This window comes from Cololabis saira, chromosome 24, assembly GCF_033807715.1.
Source record: "Cololabis saira isolate AMF1-May2022 chromosome 24, fColSai1.1, whole genome shotgun sequence".
Lineage (NCBI taxonomy): Eukaryota > Metazoa > Chordata > Actinopteri > Beloniformes > Belonidae > Cololabis > Cololabis saira.
In genome coordinates, this window is record NC_084610.1 from 14,213,409 (window position 1) to 14,238,979 (window position 25,571).

Genomic DNA, 25,571 nt, shown 5'->3' on the forward strand with positions numbered 1-25,571 from the left:
ATCCTTCTGTACATGTAGTGAATATCTAATCTAACAACATAAATATCTGCGGCTTGCATATCTTTTTTTTTAAATAAAAGTGGGTGCGGCTTATATACAGGTGCGGCTTGTATATCTTTTTTTATTGTTTTTTAAAAATAGAGCGGGTGCGGCTTATATACAGGTGCGGCTTATAGTCCAGAAAATATGGTGTATATATATATATATGCCCAACACAATTCTGTCATTTGTTTGGGGCTACCTTAGTCTGAAAATATGGCTTTCACTGAGCTGTTCAGATTTCATATTCATGCAACATCGATTTATGTGACAGACCCAGTTCAGAGAAGAATTATCAAGTCTCCCGTCTTCATCTATTTCACATCATGTAGCACTGGCTTTCCTCTCCTAAGCCCAGTGCTATAAAAAAGAGGGTAAAAGAAGAAAGATGAGAAGGAAACAAAAAAGTGAAATATGTCCAATTTAACCATTTCGTACCTTTCAGCTTCTGTACTCATTTTACAGAATTATGTGTCACAGATTCACAATATTTCCTCCTTGTTGCATCAAATTTATCAACCAAGGCAAGATTTGTATGAGATTATGGAATTTTATCTCCCCTGAACTTAATAATGAGCACCGTCAGAGATATTTTAACATAAAAGGCTTGTCTTTTAGTTGGAGTGTTTTCAGGAGATGACCTGCGTATAAAATAACAGCTGTTGGGAAACTGCTTAACATCCCTCAAAGTAGTGTGGCTGCAGTTGGTCCTTCAAATGAGCAGTTTCTAAAATCTGCTACAGATGTGGGTTAAATAGCATTCAGAATCAATTTTTAGCCTCTGTTTTATCCTGCTCACAACAACCAGATGGCTGCTGTTCATCACATGCCATCTTAGTTATTTAAACATTTCTTGGAGGGAAAAGAACTAGTTTAGCTGGTTAAGTCCCAATGTGATGAAATAATTGGATCATATGTGTCTCTAGATCTTGTCACTGAAACTGTGGACCTTGAGGTTCGGAAGGTGTTTCATTGAGAAATAATTTCAAAAACGACCCATTTAATTTTATATCTTGGCCTCATATTTTAAGTTTTACTTTTTCCTCTTCAGTATCATAGTAACAGAGGTGGCTGCTGTCTGTTTCCATGGTTACACAGAGCAGGACAGCCCTTAGAAGCAAAGCGGATTTGCCAAAATGTGAATGGATGGTGGTTTAAAACTGTTAGGTTAAAAAGTCATCAACATACATTAATTAACTTAGAAAAAGACACCGGAGACTTATAGAATGATCTTTCAATGGCCTTCTGCAGAAGTTTGGAGAGAAATCCTGAGAAGCTTTAGGCAACACGGCCCTCCTCTTTCGAGCTCGTCAGAACTTCTCTCAACTGGCTCTCTGCAGAACTGGCGCTTTTATTAAGCAAAGGATGACAGGAATGACCATATTTGGAACAGTGAATGTATAGATAGACAATTGACAAAAACAGGAAACAGATGGTCACACAGACATGGTATCAGATGATAATTGAAAAGTCACACCTTATGACTTTTCAGTTAGTAAGTAACTTATCTGCGGTGTGCAGAGCAACAGACATCCTTTTAAGAAATACTCAAGGGGGTTTTGTTGTCATGAGATGGTCAACTAACCCTTACAGACAATGAGACGACTGTCAGTGGACCCCCCTAAAGTAGCTGCCCTGTTATCTGTTCAGAGCATGTGATGGGGGTTTTGAAACAGATGTGCCTAAAAACAATGGTTCAGTTGACCAACCAGGAAGTCAGCAGTTTTAACCTCCTGCGTGGCAGGCGAGAATTCTACCACTGAACCACCAATGCATGTCATGAGAATAACTCATAAGAACTAAACTTAATTCAAACTTTGATTAATCTGACAAAAACACTCACCTTGACTGATGTTTACAGATGTTACATTTTCTTTAAGACCACACGCTGTAGTAAACCTTGTCCATTTAATTTAAAGGTAAATTTTGTTCCACAAATGTTTTGAACCATCCTGATTTAAAGGTTGGATAAAGGATCTTTTTCCACTAAATTACCTCTGAAATCAATCGATTGTGGAAGTGCTCTGAAAACACTATCCGATCATTGTCAGTAAAGCTCGCAAAGTCACTGGACTGTTTGCTTGTCTGACAAACCGTCTTTTTCTTCAATGTCTTGCAAGGAGCAACATCTGTTTTTTAGACCAGTCGTGAAAATATCAGTTCTTCAACTGACCACTAGGGGCTGTTTCCAAACTTCAATGAGTCCATCTGCAGTTCCTCCTAAATTATGGCAGCGTTGGTAACTGCACTAACTGAAGCCGAATATCCCCAGGGGTATCACAGCATCCAATAAACTGGCTTCAAAACCACTTCAGAAATGTATGGGTGACATCGTAAAGGATTTATCTTTATATACAGTCTACGGCAGGGGTATTCAACTATATTCGGCCGGGGGCCACATCTGCAAAAGGACTGTATGGAGAGGGCCGCACAATTTGAAAATTTGGGGGTTTTCAAAAGGTATTTTGCACTCAAAGACGAAGACTTATGTATATATAATACATTTGTATTATACATTTGAATATATCTAGTTTACATATGAATTATGTATTAATTGTCTCCAGATATAGTCATTGTGAATGTTAAATATAATATTCAAATAAAGAAATATTATTTTAAATGCAAGTTCATTTTGAAACTGAGCAAACTTAATGAAGTTGATATTGACCTACTTTTAATAAAACACGCCATAATCACAAAGCACCACTTTCCACCAAGATTTCCTTATTTGAATATTATATTAAGCATTGGGCACAAGCATTTCAGTCCATAGTAGCCAGTTTGATGTTATAAATAAGCAACTAAAATATTAACCATAAGCTCCTTTATTAATGACACATCTGTGCATTATATCAGCAAAACAAAACAATCACATTAAATTATAGGAGGCTTAGAAGCCAATCCTAGAAGCCTAATGATGTCAACAAGTCCTCTGTACAACGGAGGTTAATAATAATGTGACAAACATTAACACTGTGCAACACTGGCAAAAAATCTGAAATATTTTTTTTTTTTTTTTTTTTTTTTTTTTTTTCAACAAACAACCCCTTTTTTGAAATATGACCAGGGGCCACATAAAAGCTCCTCGCGGGCCGCAGGTGGCCCGCGGGCCGCCAATTGAATATCCCTGGTCTACGGTGAACAGGCATTGCACACTGGCATTCTTTGGAGGTGTCTGAAGGAAGGGGGTTGTACTTCTGGGTCATTTGGGTTGGCAGTTGTGCTGTGCTTCCTTTCACTTGGACATAACAACGGCACAATAATGGATATCTTACATGAGTTGGGGGTGACGAATGTTGAGCAACATGAATTTTTTACTGACACTGCAGCAGTTTGTCCTTCTACTTGGCCTGAAGACACCAAAGTAGGAACAGAAGTGGGAAATAATGCTAAAAAGCAGGCCGTCACATTTTTTGTGGTGTGTGTCAACGTGACAGGAACATTCGAAGTGAGGGGCATGTCAGCTCGTGGTATAAGGTTCCCTGCTATACAATTGGTCCCACACTGAAGCATAAACAAGGTTTTACTAGTTTTCCTAACGACTGTTTTCAAACCTTTAAATGCAAAACATCATAATGTGCTTCAGTGAATTCATTTTTACACTACCAACTTTTTCACAATATTTTCTATAATTACATCATTTTACTATAATCTATTTCTACAATTACTTTTTACCCAGATTGTTAGGTTGAGTTAAACAGCTTTTCATTTAGCATTGAATTAAATTGTCGTTACCCTTTTCCCCGTTTCCTTTCTTCCAACTCTCCAACAGCTTTAGCATTTTTTAACTTCATCCTAACCCCCAATTTATGCTCGAGTAATTTAAAACAAAGGATATATACACAAATCTTCCCCCCTTTTAGCACTTCCTTTTTCTGTTAATGGCTTGTATGTCTCTTGGTGAAAGGGTTGGAAATGAGCTGATTTTGACTTCCAGCTTCCCACTTTGTTTCAAAGCCCCGGCCAGCCTGGACGTTGTCCACTCTTTCCACTGTTCGTGCCAGGCTTAGCCACCCAACTGTCTGCTCCAGCCTCTTGTTTCGCATACAACCATTACGTTTCTCACATAATTCTAAGCAAGAAATGTTGCTCTGCTAAATGTAAAAGCAATGACTAAACTTGTTCATGCTGCTTTTAAATGTATCTTTTCTCTATTTTGATGTATAGTAATTAGATTAACATTTTTTGTGTATGTGTCTCTTGGAAATCTGTTTTTTGGGGGGTATAATGCAGCACTATGTGGGCTGGAAGTTCTGCAACAGACAGCAGACAAGTTTCCTCCAAAGTGAAGCTGCTGCAGTACCATACATAAAGATTGTAGAACTCAGCTTAACTAAATCATAAGTTTGGGATTTTTTTTTTTTTGTGGATTCTTATTTAGGATTCTTTTCTTCTTTCAAATTTTGAATGATGAGACTGAGAGTTTCCTTTCCTTACTATATCCTATTTCTATTTAAAAATCAGCCAGCAATATCTTCTTCCTTTTAAAAGATGAGGAAATGAAACCAGTATCCGTAAACTCACTACCAAGAGTGCACTTATGTTGACATGCTTCAATCAATCTGTAATGCTAAAAAGTAGTTCAGAGACCCTAGAAAAATGACTCCATGGATCAAGTTCAGATTACCGCCGAGGAACTGACACCAGAGGCTAGACACATATATTGCTGTTGTCAGCTCTTATTTACACAATATCACTGACAAATGTGGCCACAGCTTACGCCAGGCGATTACCGAGCATCAAAGCCGGAGATTTAGTGAAAAGTTCCCATTTCAAAGTCATTTACGGCAGGAAGTGTAAACACAGATCGTGTCCAGCACGGGTAAATCAAACACAACTGGCAGTAGATCGCCGGCACCGGGGAAGCGGATGTTTGCTGCTACATTTCAAATATGAAGCTGGAGCTAGTAGATGGGTAGTATAGCCTTAACTGGCATGCTGTGAGAAACAATGCATTTGCAATTTGTTGTTTTTGCACTTTGTTTTCTCTGCGGGTTGATATGGTGAAACATTATGATTTGGGGGTGTTAGGCCTGGGATATACTTGCAGTTTTACCAAGCGTACGCATCCGTTTGCGTACCAACTGCATGATGAGTGTATCTTGCTTCAATATTACGCAGATAGTACGTGCAATACCGGAGACATCCACTTGGGGGCAGAATGCAGACCCAGAGTTGAAAATACAACCAAATACAACTGGCAACAGTGAGGAAGGAAGTTATAGTTGGTTGAAGAGAAAACAACACAGATGGGATGGGAGAGGGTATGATAGGCCATTAAATCATTGCCATCAAGATAGGAGTGTATCTTAAAATCGATGCGGGACGACAATTACCAACAATATCTTCGCCTCTCCTTCACAATATTGGCGTCTTGTTGAAAAACCTAATGGCAATCTGACGCCATAAGTCATCAAAACACATTGAACCTGCGACTGCAGTAGAGCTCCCAGTTACTTGCAGTCGACTGCTGCTCTAGTCAACATGATTACCTAGAGCGATTAAGTGAATATCGAATCTTATGGACACGTTATGTATCAACTCCCAGGACATGCATGACTGGCATGTCAAAACTAAACGCAGCTTGGTAAGTAATGTGTTATAAAGTGCAAATATTATCCAGGTCTTAGAAGTACTTGTTTCCTCTGATGCTAATGTCAAATTGATCTGACTTTCTCTTAGCTTTAAAGCAGCACTATGTAACTTTTCCACCTTAATATCATATTTCCAGAGTCATTGTGATGGTACATCAACTGCCAACAGGTTTAATGACACCTCTGTCATGGTCTGAGGGGTCTGTATCGCCTCCACTGGCACTATGTAACTTTGAGGTGCATGGTAGGAACCCTGCCACACTACTGGTAAAGCACTACCGCTTTTGTCCAAAGGAGCCGCCAAACTCAACAAAAGCTGAAAGTTACGTTGTGCTGCTTTAAGTACATACTTTACAGACCAAGAAAAATGTGTTGCACCAGTTGGTCCCGTAAACTGAAATACAGTACATGAGTTGTTCTAATCAGGTCCGTATGATGCTTGTTGGGCCATGGCCGGCGCTGGGTTGGGTTGAATTCAGGTGTAGAGATGAAGGCGCCTCATCTGGATGCTGCTAACAGCCTTAACTGCCTACTGGTTCCAAGGTTAAGCCAGAAGTCAGGGCCCTACTCAGCCGAAGGCGTGGTGTAACAGAGACTGACCAGTTAACTGCTGTTGACTAGAGGCCGAGCTGCGAGCCAAGCTGGATGCCAACTGGCCTTTGGCCAGTGCAAAGGCTCTTGAGAGGTTATAGTCTAATTGCTGCTACTGCTGATGCTCCAGCTAAGCCCCCTCACCAAACTGGGTCTAGCTTCAGCCGTTTGACTAGTGACCAATGGCTGCTCAATCCGGTGAGCCTCCGGTCCTCGATTCAGCTTCGTCACATCTTTTTTTTTAGATATCATCTTGGCAGCAGCATTTGAAATGAGGATTGATACACAAATTATTTTATAATGAGCTACATCAAGGTCAAACAACTAACTCATGGAAAATTATGTAAGTGGCTGTGTTCCAACTGGCTGCCATGTCTGCCCAGTCACCAGTGTTTGGATTAACCAGGACTGGGTTGAATCAAGATGGCCATCTGTCAATATAGCATCCCCCCATGTGTCCAGAAATCTGGCTTCAAAACAACTTTTCATAAATGTAGTAGTATTATATGTTTGTAATTGAAGCTCCAACTTCATCACCCCCCCATCGCCACTGAAGATAACGGGAGTGATGAGCAACATCATAACCTCCTGTGAAGAAATTAAAATTTTAAGTCCTTAGTTCTATATAGGCATAAAACACAAATCAAAAGGTTCTCTGCCAGTCCATTTCTCTGTTTTCTATGATAAGTGACATTTTAAGATGCTGACTGTGGCAAACCTCTGCCACTCAGGGTTCCTTTCCAACGGTACACAACACAGCAATTGCAACGCGGCTTGTTTATTTATCACTCTTCTCAGAGAATTTTGGCAGTAGCAGCCCTGGTCTCATCTCTTCTCTGGTCCCAGCTGCTTCTGCATAAAGAAAAGACAGGTGCTGTGCTGTTTCCTGAACTACACCTGCAAATGCTTGCCCCATGGGTTACTAGGGATGAGGACAACATTCAAATAGGCAGCCGTAGATGCGTGTAGATGTAGCACCCGGTCCGTGAGACATTAGAAAGTGTCTGGGGCAACAAACAAGTTCAATGGAAATGTCACAAATTGGTACAGTAGAAATGGTACGGAGTGGAAAAAGCTATATTTCTTTAGAATCCAGAGACTTTGCCAGACATCTGCCAGTAACCCCTGGTCAAATCCAGTGTAAAAAAGTGAGCTGTGCCAAGCCGAGTAGCAGTTCGTCAACCTCTATGTAGTTGCTGTGGTTGTTGGTTGGAGACTAAGGGCCGGTCCGTGGGTGGTGGAGAATCCTGTTCTGTCCAGGATCCCCCACTGAAGGTCAGGGAAACTCCTTTGAGCAGAAGCTGGGAGGGTGAGAGGCGCTGCCTGGGTGCCCCTGGTCGGGAGCAGCAGCGGCCACATTACCCACTCAGATTCTCATCACACCTTTCAAGGAATTTTAGCAGCATCACCCCTGACATCCATCTCCTCTCTAGTCTCAGCTGCTACTGCATTAAAAGGATGAAAGGTAGCAATCCAACTGGATTCAGGTGAGCTGAGCTGAACCCACACTCCACCACCCCATTGCAACAGTTTCTTTTAAAAGAAAAAATCTGACTGGTATGTCATTCTGCCATAAAAAAACAACAAAAAAACCTATTTAATACATGTTGTCTTCAGTTGTCCTGGAATAATAGTCATGAGAAGACTTATAATCATAGAAATTTATGAAAGCGACGTTTTCAGATGGATTTGGCAACAGAAAACAGATAGACATTGCACTGTGGATGACTTTCAGTTAATAGAGTACAATGGATTATTTTCTGGCACATTTATTTTCAAAGAGAGTTTGAACACATGAGGCTTCTGACAGCCTTCTGATATTCTGATATCATATTCCCAGCACAGAGCTCTTTGGAAACTGAACATATGGGAGTTGAATGGTCAGCTGGGATATGTGCATCTGCATGTACACATGAGTGTTTCCCGGGACTGACAATGCGTAATGCATTTGTCATGCCAACCAGGCATAAAAGCCCTTTCTTCTTAATCGAGCCCCATAGGGTAATTCAATAATACAGATGGGAGCCGTCATGCTTTTCTGAAAGACAAGGAGGTGGAGGATGAGCAGCAAGCAGATGATGAAGATAAAATCATCTGGCCTCTCTGGTTCATGGCTTCTCCACTGAGAGCGGAAAATTGATGTTAATAGAAATACAGAAAGCAAGACATTTTTATGCATTTTCATGCTGATAAAGGTACCTTTTGAATTTTTAATTTTACCCTTTCAGAAGTGAAAAACACCAAATCAATCTCTCAGACAAAGAGCAACAATATTGCTGCGATTACGTTTGCAGGATCGCACATGATGGTGCAATCGTTCTTACAAAATTACTTAATCGTTTTGAAAGAAATGGAAAACGGGAAGACTGAGGGTAGGCTGGAAGGAATGTACCCAAGTCTTTCTCTTTTTGGATCAAAAACACCCTCTTCTACGCTGATAAATCATGGTGGTGGTAAATAAAAAAGCAGTTCCTTTCAGGTGGTCCATTTTTTTAAATATGACATCACATTTTTTTTTCTACAGCCTTTATGGATTCTTTTTCCTCATTCCCAGTATGAATGGATGTCACAGGAGGGACAGTGGCCCTTATTACCACTCAAGTGTCCTCCAGGTGCCGGACAACAGTCTGCACTGCCCGAATGGGTTGGTTTTGTCTTTCTCTGCTTTTGACTGCAGGGATGGAACTGGCAACATGTCCTGGGGTTTCCCGGTGCAAGCTTGAATACAAATGGGTTGCCAAAAAGAAACAATAGATGCATTTTAAAACAATGGTTTCTACATTGTACCCATGCAGTGTCCCATCTGCTTTCAGTGCTAGGTGTCTCCAACATTTCAATGGTGAATAGAAATTTGATTGTGAGTCTTAACTTGATGTCTTGTAGCGATGACTGAAAAGGCTCAAGACAAGGTTATAGATGTTCGCCAGCAATCGGAAAACAAGGGATTTCTTCGTATTTTCTAGCAAGGGGTGATGAGGGATTACTCACGACTAGGGGTGTAACGATACATTAATCTCACGATACGGTACGATATACGATATTATAGCAGTATTTTTTTAACAACCTTGAATGAGGAACATATGACTGGAAAAAATTGTCTTTTATTTGAAAGACACAAAATACAAAACAATGCTGTGTGTTTGCCCTATTGTTACAGTTTGTAATGCTTTATAACTGTTTAAGTTTTAAAGAGAAAGCCAGGCCAACCATTTTCCACAAACTGAACTAAAGTAAATGTCAGGTTTGCATTATGCATCTTCAGTTTCATACAAGTACAAATATTTTGCCACAAACTGAATAGTTTCTCTCATGTACGATTTGACTTTTTTCTTTCTAATTTAACAACTAAAATTAAATAAATAAATAAAAGTAAATAAATACATACAATTTTACATCATAAAAAAGATTGATTCATGCTCACCTTATAAGTGTAAGAGGAGATTTATTTTTGTTAAGAAGGTTAGTTTGGTAATTCAGGGTTCATTATTTTATAAATATATTCTTTATATTCTGTAAATCAGGGACTATAATGACACTAGTCAGTTTATCTGTAGTTGTTAATATGTTTTAGATTGGGCGGAGTGATACAGCACTAGGTGCTGTGTTGATGTTCTAAAATCCTACGCTGTTGAGCGGACATTAAAGTACACTGACTGGAACTCAGCAGAAGTTGCCCGCGTGTTTATCCTACTCACGACCCGAAAAAAGTTTAATTTAATAAGGTAAGGCTTAACTCTACACCAGCCTTACATAAGTAAAAGTTCAGAGTCCAAAACGGGACCACAAAATGGGACTAGTTTCTTCTGAGCGGAGTAAGATTTTGGTTCCCGGGTCGAGGTGCGGTCGCGGTCGGATGCGCGTTACTAGTCAACACAATAGATTAATATTAATAACCCAATATCGCGATACACTTTGTCACCTCCACGACACGTATTGTGACGTTTTTGTATCGCGAAATTTCGTGGCACGATATATTGTTACACCCCTACTCACGACTGACCAGTTAGTGATGATTCATCTGTTTACCAACTCTGACCACAGTGCCTTCACCAGACTAGCAGCAGTGAAGACCAGGAATAATATTTTCTGTAAACAGAAAATCAAGTGGTGCCACCCTAAGCTAAAACAAACTTTGCTCTGGCCAATCAGCAACACGGGGAGGAGCACACACAACTCATGATGGGGCTTGTTTTATTGGATGACTGAATGAGGCATTGGACACAAGTGTTTGCCTCGATGGGGAAGGTTGATTGGATGCACTAAATTAAATTTCATCATTATCAACATGAGGGTGTTGGAATGGATCACAAATCATTTTGAGGACTCATCTGAAAATAAATGCTTTCATCAAAATGTATGGCAAGCTATCAAGCAGAAAACATGTTTTTGCCTAACTCAACAGTAGCAAGTAGGATAAACACAACCAAAGTATGAGTCGTCATAATTTAGTCATAATTTACATAAAAAATTATCAAAAATTATGACTAAATATCGTTGTCGACGAACCTTTATCACCTGAGGAAAAACGAGATGAGATACAACAAAAATGCTTGTCATGTGACGATAACGATAATTAAATATCGTAGACAAATAAAAAAAAAAGAGCGTGAGATTGACAGGCGGATCGGTGCAGCGTCCGCAGTAATGCGGTCGATGTACTGGACCGTCGTGGTAAAGAGGGAGCTGAGTCGAAAGGCGAAGCTCTCGATTTACCGGTCAATCTACGCCCCTACCCTCACCTATGGTCATGAACTTTGGGTAGTGACCGAAAGGACAAGATCGCGGATACAAGCGGCCGAGATGAGTTTCCTCCGCAGGGTGGCTGGACGCTCCCTTAGAGATAGGGTGAGGAGTTCGGTCACCCGGGAGGAGCTCGGAGTCGAGCCGCTACTCCTCCACGTTGAGAGGAGTCAGCTGAGGTGGCTTGGGCATCTGTAGCGGATGCCTCCTGGACGCCTCCCTAGGGAGGTGTTCCAGGCATGTCCCACCGGGAGGAGACCCCGGGGAAGACCCAGGACACGCTGGAGAGACTATGTCTCTCGGCTGGCCTGGGAACGCCTCGGACTCCCCCCGGAAGAGCTGGAGGAAGTGTCTGGGGTGAAGGAAGTCTGGGCATCCCTGCTGAGGCTGCTGCCCCCGCGACCCGGGAACGGATAAAGCGGGAGAAGATGAGATGAGAGATGAGAGACAAATAAAAACAAGACTAAAATGTAGATTACAAAATAAAAGCTCTGCTAACATGTGTCTTCATTTTCGTTGACCAAAACGAGACGAGACGAAATGTTATGACAAAGATACTTAATATACATTTTTTAAGTACATGTAGTTTCCTCTGGTTTAGTTCTGCTGGGTGACGTCACGTCCTCCATCCCAGTCGCTGCAGCGGGGAATCAGATCCAGAAGATGCAGCTGCAGAGTTAGAGGCTGATGCCGTTAACGCAGAGCTCTAGGTTCACGACAATTAAAAACAAAGTACGTTACGTAGAGAAATGCTGGGATCTGCTCTGGGGCTGGGAGAAGAAGAAGAAGAGACAGTCTTTGGATACACTTTCCTACATAGACGTGGAAAAGAAAACCAAATGTGTCGTCGAAAAAGAAAAAGATGGGGAGAAATTCAGAAAAATAAATAGGTTGTAAACTCAAATTCAAACTTTTTTTTTCATGTTTTCTTGAGTCTATAAGGTAACAATAATATAATAATAAGATAACCTTGTTTGAATTGTAAAATGGGTTTGGCTAAATACAATCTTTGACCAAAACTAGACTTAGATGACACCAGTTTTCCTCGACTAAAACTAGACTAAAATGGTACTGACCAATTCTGACTAAAATAAGACTAAAATGCTCAGACTTTTAGTCGACTGAAACTTGACATGACTAAAAGGAGAATGAACGTGACTAAAACTAATACATTTTTTAGCAGTTAAGATTTAAAAGATTACAAGCCCATACACCACTAAAACTGGATACTGTAGTTCTGAGCGAAAAAATAAATATTGTGAATATCAGAGAACCCATCTTTGGAAGGTATAGTAGGAATGCAAACACTCCCAGACATTGCTCATTTCAAAAACTGAAACAGGCTTGTTATTTTTTTTCCATTGTCCAGTTAGTTGGGAAGCACTTTTTGCTGGAAGTGAACCAACACCAGCTGGAGTCTATCAAACAGAAAACTGAGAATGGCCCGGTATAGCAAAATGGCCCAAGGACATAACACACAATCTCGTTGCACATATGTACCACAAAGTACATATTTATAATTGGGGGTGGGGGGAAAAAAAAAGACGGAAGTTGCTGATAATTTAGCAGCATGAAACGCCTTCAGCAACAATAACTCTTACAGAACTGAAATACATGTAAAACAGTGACAATTGACATTCGATTTCATTCAAACTGCCATTTGTTAAGTGCTAGATTTGCTGTTTATAGATATGCAAATAACAGGCCTAAGGGCATCCAATTAGTCTACTTCTTTAACTCCAGTTACAGTAACTATTCTCCAGTCAGAGCTCATGTTAATCAGCTGGGGAGTTTTGTCTTAGAGTAGTTGTGCTTTCTCATCATCATGCTGCTTCATAAGAGGTTTGGCTCTGACATTCACAACTAGCAACTGTTCCATAAAACAATAGATTCTTTTAGTGGTGCAGGATAGCAGCAGTACATGTAATTAAGACTGGGGTTAGGTGACACTTAGAAGTGGAAATAGAAATTCTCAGCACTATATCGTAACATCATATTGCACTATTTAGAGTCTGGCGGGTCTCAGGATTATATAAGAGATCATTTTATGAACAACCTTAGACTACAAAATTAGTCAAGTTAGATACCTTTGAATTTTACGAAACATCCAAATACCATTTCAAGGACGTAGTAGTTGGAAAGAATTGAGGTACTTGACCTCAAACCACCATGGCCAGCCATGGAGATATGGCCACCTCGGAGATATCTTGGCCAGCCATTCCCTTTAACTTCACGTGTAATTGATCAATACCCAACTGGTCAAAGCAGATAGCCCCCCCTGAGTCTGAGTTTGCCTGTCTGAGGTTTCTTAAAGCGTTTTTCTTTTTTTTTTAAACCACTGTTGCCATGTGCTTGCTCAGGATGTGGGAATTTTTGCAGACAAGCCTAATTGGCTTATTTGGAGTTGCACTGTAAAGGACATTTGTTACAGATTGATGTCATTTTATAACTCTGAACTTGAACGGGTCTGGCACCTCTTCCGTTCACAGGTATTTCCACCGGTAAACAACGCACCAAACGTATCTCAACGGGATGGGGGTCAGGTATTTAAGAACTGCCTATATTTGGCTCCCAGGGGCAGTTTATTTTGCATTTCTACAAGACTTGCCAAGCTTGAGGACTTCCGCACATCTTTGTACCTCAAAACACTCACCCTTTCATGGGTACTGCTGTTGTACCTAATCATGTTTACAATTATTAAACTTAAACTACTTTTTTTTTTTCAAAATGTGTTGCGGGTCTGAAATTCAAAAATTGCATGAATATTAAATTAAGTTGATGAGAAACAATGTGAAACATCTTGAGTTCATATTGTCTGCAATGTAACACTTTCTATACACCCACTTTCCGGAATTGAGTTAGTACTGTATTGGAACATTTCTTAAAGAGACCTTAAACACATTTATTTTAGTAGTAAAGTTGTTATTTATGGAGCCAAATCAAGGCCAAAAGTTTTGCTAATTTGAAAATAAAATTTGAACCTGAAAGTTCTTTTTTACAGTTTCAATTTTATTTTTTTTCAGTATCAGATCTTTTTTTCAGTTTCAAATCTTTTTATTTCAGTTTCACATCTTTTTTTTTCAGTTTCACTTCTTTTTTTCAGTTTCACATCTTTTTTTTTCAGTTTCACTTCTTTTTTTAATAAAAAGATTTGAAACTGAAAAAAAATTATCTGATACTGAAAAAAATAAAATTGAAAAAAGACTGTAAAAAAGAATTTTCAGGTTCAAATTTTATTTTCAAATTAGCAAAACTTTTGGCCTTGATTTGGCTCCATACTTCTACCCCTTTTCACCCAAAAGAGTTTTTATAACAATGCTAGAAATCCATCGCTGGGCATTTGTTTTTTTCTGCTCACCTGTGTCTCTTCCTTAGAGGTCTGTACCCAATAAGCCCTCCTCACTCAGCTCTGCGCTCAGCTCCTCTGCTTATTCGTTCAGTCTGTGCAGCCCGTCTGTCTCACCATGATGCTCCAAGCAAAATGTCTAGCTGAAGCAACAGCGGATGCACTCCCAGTATCACCAGAGATAGAAATCACAGGTGAACGTACAAGCCACAGCTGGGCCCGTTTACATCTGACCGCATGTATTTGATTTGGGTCACATAGCCTTCTCATTATATCAGTAATTAATGAAGGGAGATGCCGTTTTTTAACCTGACCTAACCAAAGAGAAAATGAACACATTAAGAGTTTAAAACAGTGATAGTTCAGTTCAAATAAAGCTCAAGATGTACCAACTGGAAATAAGAAAAAAAGGGAATAAAATCCAAATAGAATCCATATATTTAAAAATAAAGACATCAAACATCAGTCCAAACACAGGCAGGTAACATAAATCAGGTGAGTCTGTCAAAAACAGACCAAAAGGTGAGGAGCAATCAAAACAACTCAAAGCGGGTGTGGAACAAGTAAACAAGAAGCAAAACCAAGAGACAAATCAAAATAAGGCAGAAGTTGAAGGTAAAGATGACTAAAGTGCAACCATGACTCCTTCTCTGGAAATGCGTCATGACTGCATTCTTACGCCCGAGGTAACCAACGCGGTGCCTGCAGGCTCTGTTCTAAAAGCAGCAGTCATCAGTGTCTGAAATGCATTGCTATTTTTTTAAATGCCATTTGCATTTATGTTGATTTAAAACTGCCAGTATTGAATAAGAGAGAGAAAATAAAAGGATGAAAAAATAATACATTCTATGTAGGCCTATAAATTCATATATACAGTGGGGCAAAAAAGTATTTAGTCAGACACCAATTGTGCAAGTTCTCCCACTTAAAAAGATGAGAGAGGCCTGTAATTTTCATCATAGGTAACTTCAACTATGAGAGACAGAATGGGGGGAAAGAATCCAGGAAATCACATTGTAGGATTTTTACTGAATTAATTGGTAAATTCGTGGGTAAAATAAGTATTTTGTCACCTACAAACAAGCAAGATTTCTGTCTTTCACAGACCTGTAAGTTCTTCTTTAAGAGGCTCCTCTGTCCTCCACTCGTTACCTGTATTAATGGACCTGTTTTAACTGGTTATCAGTATAAAACACACCTGTCCACAACCTCAAACAGTCACACTCCAAACTCCACTATGGCCAAGACCAAAGAGCTGTCAAAGGACGTGAGAAATAACATTGTAGACCTGCACCAGCTGGGAAGACTGAATCTGCAATAGTTAAGCAGCTTGGTGTGAAGAAATCAACTGTGGGAGCAATTATTAGAAATGGAAGACATACAAGACCACTGATAATCTCCCTCAATCTGGGGCTCCTTGCAAGACTTCACCTCGGGGGGTAAAAATGATCACAAGAACGGTGAGTAAAGATCCCAGAAGCACACGGGGGACCTAGTGAAGGACCTGCAGAGCTGGGACCAAAGTAACAAAGGTACATCAGTAACACACTACGATCAGGGACTCAGATCCTGCAGGGCCGGACGTTCCTCCTGCTTCAGCCAGTACATGTCCAGGCCCGTCTGAAGTTTGCTAGAGAGCATTTGGATTATGCAGAAGAGGATTGCGAGAATGTTATATAGTCAGATCAAACCAAAATAGAACTTTTTGGTAGAAACACAACTTGTTGTGTTTGGATGAGAAAGAAAGCTGAGTTGCATCCGAAGAACACCAAACCTACTGTGAAACATGGGGGTGGAAACATCATGATTTGGGGATGTTTTTCTGCAAAGGGACCAGGACGACTGATCCGTGTAAGGGAAAGAATCAATGGGGCCATGTATGGTGAGATTGTGAGTGAAAACCTCCTTCCATCAGCAGGACATGAAGATGAAACGTGGCTGGGTCTTTCAGCATGACAATGATCCCAAACACATCGCCTGGGCAACCAGGGAGTGGCTTCGTAAGAAACATTTGAAGGTCCTGGAGGGGCCTAGCCAGTCTCCAGATCTCAACCCCATAGAAAATCTTTGGAGGGAGTTGAAAGTCCGTGTTGCCCAGCGACAGCCCCAAAACATCACTGCTCTAGAGGAGATCTGCATGGAGGAACGGACCAAAATACCAGCTACAGTGTGGAAACCTTGTGAAAACTTACAGAAAACGTTTGACCTCTGTCATTGCCAACAAAGGGTATATAACAAAGTATTGAGATTAACTTTTGTGATTGACCAAATACTTATTTTCCACTATAATTTGCAAATACATTCTTTTAAAATCAGACAATGTGATTTTCTGGATTATTTTTTTTTCTTTTTGTCTCCCATAGATGATATATACCTGTGATGAAAATTACAGGCCTCTCTCATCTTTTTAAGTGGGAGAACTTGCACAATTGGTGGTTGACTAAATACTTTTTTGCCCCACTGTAGGCCGCCTATATACTATACGAACTTATGAACCTTTTTGGGTCAAATTTCAAAACTGTGCACAAAACTAAGCTCCACCTCACTCACTCATTGCTGAGACATGCTAGCGGGCGCTGCTACGATGGAGAGCTAGGTGCAGTTTATTAGCCCCAAAACATGGCAGAAAAGGAGCAAGCAAGTAGCCCTCTGTATTTTTCTGTATCCTTGAAGTAGTGCTCAGTTTCCAAAAGGTTGTTGACCCCAGTTATACGCAGTTATTTTTGTGTCTTCTTACACACAAAAGATAATGTTGTTTCTCAGGATGGGAACGTCTCACAACAGTTTCACGTATATGTGTGAAGACGTATGAAGTGGTTTCACTTTACAAGAAGGAACTTTTGCTAAGGTTGCCCACACAACTCTAGCAAATTTGCCCATTGAAAAAGAACTCTTGAGCACATGTAAAGTTATTTATGAACTTACAATATAATTCTATGGAGCTTTAGTGATGTACGTGAACCATGTTGATGCATTATCTGCACCATGATCGCATCCACCCACTGGATGGCAGTATGTCAAATTAAGCTACTTTCTGAAACAGCTTTGTGGTTTAGTCGTGGATTTGAAACAAACTTTACACTAGTACTGGATGTATGTTTCTTGTTAATAGTTAATGCATATGGTTTTAAAAAGTAGATAACATTTAAGGTGTTTTGCAGTTTCTGAACATCAACTGTTATGCTGATGTGGCTCAAGATGAACTGGAGTCCAAAAAAACAAAATCCCCTTTGAAACAATTTTTCCCAAATTCATGATCCCCAAATCTCTCTAAACACGGACTTATTTTACATTACATTTTACTTAAATAGTGCAAATTTGCAGTGGACTTAGTTTAGTTGTTATTGGCCTTAACTTCCCGATACGTGTCACGGCCTAAACAGCTCCAACTGCATGAATGCTTTTGTTCCAAAGAGGTTGTGCAGTCGATGGACTCAATGGCGCTGAGACGGGGGAGAATAGGACGTGTGTCTGCAAGAGAGAGGTTTTGTGTGGTGTCCGCGTCTCCACAGATGGTAAAAGCAATACGGCTGAGAGAAGTGGTGCCGCGGAGACATTCACAAGGCCTTTCTCACCAGGCTCAATAGGACAAATTAGTCTTTGTTGGGTTATTTTGTGAAGCCATTAAAAGAATAAGACCCTTTTAAAGATTTGCTTTGAATGGAGAAGATTTTACACACAATGAGCAGCATTGGTTTCCTTTATACTTGAAATAGGAGGAAGCAAGAATAAAACTAAGAGCTAATTCAATGTACTCATGTGACCCTGATATACATAAAACTTTAGAGTTCAACTTGTGTTTTTCCTGCCAATATACTTTTTTTTTTTTAATATCCATAGCTACAGTTCACATATGAGATCATCAAGTTAAATATGATCATGCTGTAAATAAAAAAGAAAAGCTTATAATCCTAGAAATTGAGCGATTCACACAGAAGAGATGAAAGATTTACAAAGAATTCATCCTCAAGTGTGAGCTGAAACCAGGAGAGTGCACATACACTGAGGTAAATACATAATAATTCAATATACGTGGTCAAAAGTTCTGTTTTATTACATCTTGGCCCTTTATCCCACTTTTACAGACGTGTTCTTTTCCAGACCTAATGTTGTTTTCAGTTGTTGTTGCCAAGCAAATTTAGCCGACAATCTAAATGCTGACTGGAAATGCTATTACCTGCCATGGTAACTGTGGACGTCCTCCAGGAAGCTTTCCTGATTCCAGAAGTATAAATCCTTCTCCTCCGTTTGGATTGATGGCTCCGCTTTCATCCGAAAGGGAATAAATCAGTTTTATTTGTCTCGGCGACACCGTGAATAATGAGAATCATCATTTTTAACTTGATTATTCATTCGATTTCCAGGTCTAAACACATTGCTGGATGTAAACCCTGCGGACGGGGAGCTGAATCTCATGTGTCCCACCTACATGTGCATTGCGTGCTCACCTTTCTTCCCTCTGGCTCTTGCAGAGAAACCGACCGTCATCGATGTGGGCATATATGTCAACAGCATCGGGCCTGTGTCATCCATTGATATGGTGAGTGGGGGGAATTATCTCCCTTTCCTACGATCGCTTCCATCTTCACCCATTTGTTCATCATGTGCTATAAGCATCATCAAATATGAGCACTGTCATTTCTCATGGAGATCATCTGGGGCGCCACAGCTGTTTTTGTCGCTGTGGAAGCCAAGAAAGACAGGTGTGGATGCTTTTTTTGCTCATGTCCCATTGGATCAGCTGGAATTGAGCCTTTTGGTGAGTTAACTAGTGGAAACCAGAGAAAATGTGTCACATATAGCTTTTGCTATCAAAATTGGGTTTGCATTGGGTATTTATTTTGCATCGGTACATAAATTACAAGAAAAAAAGTTTGGCTAGGAGTAGGGCTGGGCGATATGGACCAAAAGTCATATCTCGATATTTTCTAGCTGAATGGCGATACTCGATATATATCTCGATATTTTTTCTGTGCCATAATTGGGGTTTCCCCCAAAGCATTATAGCATAGCATCTCTGTTAGCATCTCTGTTAGCTTAATTTTTTTCTGAGGCAAACCCTTAAAAAAACAGTCAGTTTTAATACAAAGCCTCGTGCCAAATGTCACACAGGTACATTTATTAACAGAGGTCTGCACAATATCAAAATGTATAAAACAAATGAAATAAAAATAAACTGCCTGCATATATAGAATAAAAATGCTTCTTGAATAAAATAAAACAAATATCCCTTTCCTGCATAACAATTAAATTAAAATACACTGTACAATAACAAGCAGACTTTTCAACTGAGGTTGATAGTTGTGCAAATAACAAAACATTTGTGCAAATCTCAAATAAAACATTCAAGTCAATTTGTCACAAAATAAGCTATATCAAAATCATTAAAAAAAAAAAATTATTATTTATTTTTTTTTTTTAAATCGATATAAACGATATTTTCTCGTACCATATCGCATTTGAAAATATATCGATATATATTAAAATCTCGATATATCGCCCAGCCCTAGCTAGGAGTACAGAATGGTTCTGACAGAGAGACACGGATTTGAATCGATGCATATTTTATGACGGAGCTCCCCAATCAGATGATATAAAGCGTATGAAACATTGCACCTGAAATCTTGTTCAGTGGCAGTGAGGAAATAGCTTCCTCTCAGGCTGTTGAAATCATCAGCGGGCTGTTAGGCCTTGAATCGGTCGACTAAATGAAGCCTTTCCAGGGGTCTGTTCAGCTGCTGTCAAAACAGCCTCCTAACTTTCTTTCTTCTTCCTCTTCTTGTGGTAATTCTCCTGCATAACATAATCAGCACACTGCTTTGCAAACATTAGCTGAGCGAGTCGTGATAATGGAGAGGATTTCATCTGTGAACTCACCAGATCACCAGATGCCGGGTTGCAGCTGTTGCCTGGCAACATTGACAATTTCAATATTTAATAAAATACTTTTTTCTTTTTTTTTTTATTTCTAACATTAGATGTGCACCTTCAGAGGAAAATGACAGTAATAGATGAAAACCAGAGCAAAGATCTTTGTAGTACTCCATCAGCAGAAATGCATTTGCTTTGTAAATGTCCCCTGCTGAAATTGACCAAATATTAATTGGTGAGTTCAATGTTTAAGGCTAAGCAATTGGTTGAGGACTTCAATTCATATGCAGAGTTTTATGATGCAGTGATAATTCTCCAGAGGAACAGCTATGATACCTCGCAAAGTGAATAGAATTTGGGGATATAAAACTGCTTAAGTCAAAACTTCCAGCTCATTGCTTTGATCTTTTGGCCCGAGGAACTGGGCAGTCACTAAAGATGAGCATTTGCGGTTTTATTGCAAAGATTGATGAACCACCAAATGAATATGGCCCTGGCTGGTCTCTGTCCTTGCCTTGATAACAGACCAACCCGTGTAGTTTCTGTGTTCAGTCAAAGGGCTGCTGAGGGCAGCCAACACAGACAGGAACAGGTTTATCTCCTTCCAAAGCAGCCAAACACACCCTGATTGTCTAGATTTGGTCTTTTTCATCATCTAAGAAGCCGCTGCAATCTCATTTCATGATGGATTTGGTTCGTAAAGAAAATACGGTGGCAAGAAAAAGTAAATAAACCCCAAGGAAATAACTGGTTTTCTGCATGAATGTGGCATAAAATGTAATCTGATCGTTCCCACTTTTCACAATTATGGACAAACGCAATGTGCTTGAGCCGATAAAACAACCACTATTTCTTGTTTTTTATGATTATTGATTCATAACAAACCCATTTAACATTCACTTTGCTGGAGGAAAAAGTATGTGAACCATCAGAATTATGACTTTACCGAAGGTTAATGGGAGTTAGAAGTGTATAACTGGGGTCCAATCACAACATGAGTTTGGAAGTGTGGTTTAGAGTACTGTTGTTTTTGCAGCCTGTTTCAATTTTAGTTTTAGTCTAGTCTTTGGGTCAAGCTATCATTTTAGTTTTTATTAGTTTTAGTCACGTTGATTCTCTTTTTAGTCTTGTCAAGTTTCAGTTTTTAGTCAGAATTGTCCAGGACCATTTTAGTCAAAGATTGAATTTAGCCAAACCCATTTTACAATTCAAACAAGGTTATCTTATTATTATATTATTGTTACCTTATAGACTCAAGAATACATTCATTCCAGATACAGAAGACTCTAATTTGAGTTTACAACATATTTATTTTTCCGCATTTCTCCCCGTCTTTGTCTTTTTCAACAACACGTCCGTTTTTATTTTCCACGTCTATGTAGAAAAGTGTATCCAAAGATGGTTCTTCTTCTTCTCCCAGCCCCAGAGAAGATCCCTGCGTTTCTCTACTGAACTTTGTTTTTAATTGACGTGAACCTAGAGTTCTGCGTTAACGGCATCAGCCTCTAACTCTGCAGCTGCATCTTCTGGATCTGATTCCCCGCTGCAGCGACTGGGATTGAGGACTAACGTCACCCAGCAGAACTAAACCAGAGAAACTACTGAAAACATGGACATTAAGGATCTTTGGTAGAACAATTCGTCTCGTTTTGGAAGATGAAGACACATTTTTATTTTGTAATCTACATTTTAGTCTAGTTTTTATTCCTCCAACAATATTGCATTATATATTTAATTATCGTTATTGTCACATGACCAGCATTTTTTTTGCGTCTCATCTCGTTTTTCTCAAGTGATAAAGGTTCGTTGACGAAAGCAACTTCAGTTTAGAGCTAAATTTGGTTTCCAGGGTGCAGTAGCAACAGATGCAGAAGAAACCGTCTCTGGACCCACTGAGTAGGTAAACATCCAAAACCATGTGATCTAGGCAGAGATAATCAAAAGATACCCAGAATGCTGTTTTGCAGAAGAACCTTGTTGATCCAAAGTGTTGTTAGAAATTCTGTAACCATCCTTATTGTCAATGGTGGCTAGCGGTCGCTATGTAAGCGTGGTTAGCTTACATGGCGACAATTGCAGTTCTCTAATGGCCATGCATTTGGTGTGCGCTTTTGTTTAGGGCAGGCGCGGAGGCACGAAAAAATATTTGCACCAGGGCCCATCACCATGATGTTACGCCACTGCCTGCTAGTGTGAGACATGCCTTGTTAAAATAAAAAAAGGAGGAAGTCATACGATCTCTGAGGACGCAATCAAAGTAATCTCAAAGTGTTTAGGCATCCATTAGCCATAGTAAGACAATCTGTAAAAAGACACTGTTCGGATACTGTGGTTAGCATCAAGTCAAGATAACTCTAAACAGTGTAATCCGATTACTTTTTTCAAGTAACAAGTAAAGTAAGGGATTACAATTGCAAAAACTAGTGATGCACCGATTGTTCGGTAACCGAAATTGTTCGGCCGAAAATGGCAAAAAAACACTTTCAGTGTTCGGTGGAATAAGTAGGAAAAAAAACGAACAATTAACAACGGCGTTGTAATATAAGGAAATAGACTGGCCGCTCCATAACTGTTGCGCACCACATAAATCGTCGGCCAACCAAAAACTAACCACATAAGAATTTTACCTAACATTCACCAGCAGGTGGAATCAAAACAACATAAATCAATCTATTACAGGTGCGTTTAGATGACGAAATCAAACAGCGAAGAGCGTGGAGTGAAGTGGTGCGGCGCAAGCATGTCAGCAGTGTGGAAGTATTTTAGAGTGGCAAAGAATAAAACAAGAATGGCTGTTTGCAATGAATGTTCTGCTCAAATATCTAGAGGGGGCACATCTGCAAAGTCTTTCAGCTACAAGTTTGATTTATCATTGGAAATGATAAAAAACCCTGAGTGCTTTAATGCATTTTTATTGTTTTAAGGCCTATGTTACAATGTTCAGTTAGTTAAGCCTAACGTAAGCTCAAAGATGGCCAAAAAATGTATTTTGCTAATTTATTTATTTTAAGTTATTGTTCTTTGCTGGTATAATGTCTGCTGGAATATTTAAAAAATGCTGGGAAATTAAAAAAATTTCAGTTTTTTATGTTCAACAAATGTTTTCTACCTTGTAATTTTGTAAAAGATTTTTTTCTTCTAAAAGCATGCCTAAATCAAATGTATTTGATTTATGCAATGGTGAAAAAATTTGCTAAATAAATGAAAAACTGCGAAGAACCATGTTCGGTATTGTTCGGTATTCGGCCAAGTGTTTATTATTATTGTCTGTTTCGGTTTCGGCCACAAATTTTCATTTCGGTGCATCACTAGCAAAAACAGTAATTAGATTACCTTTACTTTTCTGAAAGAAAGCTACGTTACTGCGTTACTAAATGCAGTATTTGTTTTGTGAAAATATGCGCCGCTCATACTGACGTATGAGCGGCGCAAAGTCAGTGGTAAACCAGAGACGACATGAAGTGCGAGAGAGAGCAGGAGCATGCGGCGTTTAACGCCTGGAATTACAGACATTATTTTGAGTTTGACTCGGTCAAAAGTGATAAAAACATTCTCGTCCGCTGTAAAGTCTGTGTGGGAGGAAAGCTCGTTGCGAGACCCCCGGATTCCTCCTCCCCCACTGGGGCTGCAGCGCCGGCTGCCTCATCAGACTCCAGCGGGAGAACTGCCGGTGGCCCCTCTGCTGCTAAACAGGTGAAACTAGATGGAAGACCAACGGGACTTAGTGCAGCTGAATTGAAGAAGCTTGTGGCAGGTTATATTGTAGTTCAAGTCAGAGAGAGCTGTATTTTGCCCCACGCAATGTGCATAAATTTAAGACTGAAAATAATAAAAACAAGTTTAAAAATAGACGGTTTCATTTACTTATTGTCATTTAATTATACAGTATGTGGTGGAATATGCACAAAGAATAGAATTAAACTGAAAGTTCTATTGTTTTATATTCTTCCAATAAAGTGTATTCAGGTTGTGCATCATGTTTTTGAAAAGTAACTAAGTAAAGTAACTAGTAATGTAACTAATTACTTTTGAAAATAAGTAATCAGTAAAGTAACAGGATTACTTTTTTGGTTCAGTAATCAGTAATCAGTAACTAATTACTTTTTCAAAGTAACTTGACCAACACTGACTCTAAAGCAACAACAGAACCCTCGGTGAGCTCAAGAGTAACAGCTAAAAGGTTGAAGACGTCACTGCAGCCGGCAAACATCTCTGTTCATTGATCTACTGTGTTGAACAGGCAGGCAGCAGAACATTATGAACCTTAGACGCCACTGCTCTTAAAAGGAACATTGCTGCGTACTTGAAGTTTGCTGAAGAGAACTTTGACCCTGCACACCACTACTTGTGGAGTTGGGAAATAAAAGTTGAATCGATCTCAAAGAATACTCTGCACCAGCCCTGCAAATGATTAATGAAAGTGTTCAGTAAAGACACAAGGAGTAATAATTGTGTGCATTCTGCTTAAGTGTGTTGTGTTTTTCTATTATTTTAATTTAAATAAAAATCAAACAACATTTTTTCGCAAATTAATGCAAAAAATATTTGATTCCAAGGTGTTTACATACTGCATTTAAATTTTGATTAATTTGTTTTTCTTTTCTTAACCATTTCAAATTGTTCAGTTCAGTCTTCAGAATAAGAACAACTTATGCCTCAAGTTTTTGAGGTATTAGAAGGCACTTAAAGCAGCCATACACTCAATAATTCACATTTTTACTTCCTCCTAGATAGCTTAAATAGCTTTAAAAATATTGGGTTTGGCTATACAAATAATGCATTTTATCATCAGAGTTTATGAAGTAGTTCCCTGCTTTTAGTTTGTAGAAAATGATATATATATTTTAAGTGGAGTCACTTATTTCTCTTTTTGGGTTCACTTTGAATGTTTTAAAAAGGTGAAATAGGTCCCAAAGGTATGAACTTCCCTCACAAAATATTTATGAAATTTCCTTTTCATATCTGTAAAAATAAATCTACATTTAGATGTATGTTTGGCCTCGAAAAAAACATTTTAATCCAGTCAAGTGTCAAGAATTCCTCTTTTTTGCTCATGTTCAAATACAGACAATTTTGTCCTTTTTCATGTCTTTTTTTAACGTAGAAGATGTTTTAGATTCAGCCTCAATTGGCCATTAGAGAAACAGCATTTTCCCAACCTCCCCAGTTGGCTTTGTTTTTCAGCCCCGGAGGCTGTCACTTGGCAGAAAACAAAGAAAAGCAAACACTTCATTAAAAGAGATAACGTGATAAATAATTTCTTGGAAATCCCAAATGCATTTGGAGCCAATTCAGATCGAGCAAATTAACTGAAGAAATAAATATACGGGTTTTGATTGAGTATCTTCCTGCTGATACGCCAAGCAAGAGACGGAGCAGCCGCAACGACA

General features: G+C 39.3%; 1 protein-coding gene across 1 annotated transcript in view; it reads left to right on the forward strand.

Moving 5' to 3' along the window:
* The window catches only part of LOC133425314 (gamma-aminobutyric acid receptor subunit gamma-3-like), a 193,193-nt gene that overhangs the window by 42,245 nt on the left and 125,377 nt on the right, over positions 1-25,571 (forward strand). The window contains exon 3 of the mRNA XM_061716099.1: positions 18,783-18,850. Within this exon, the coding sequence (XP_061572083.1) occupies positions 18,783-18,850 (68 nt within the window). The remainder of the gene's footprint in view (positions 1-18,782; positions 18,851-25,571) is intronic.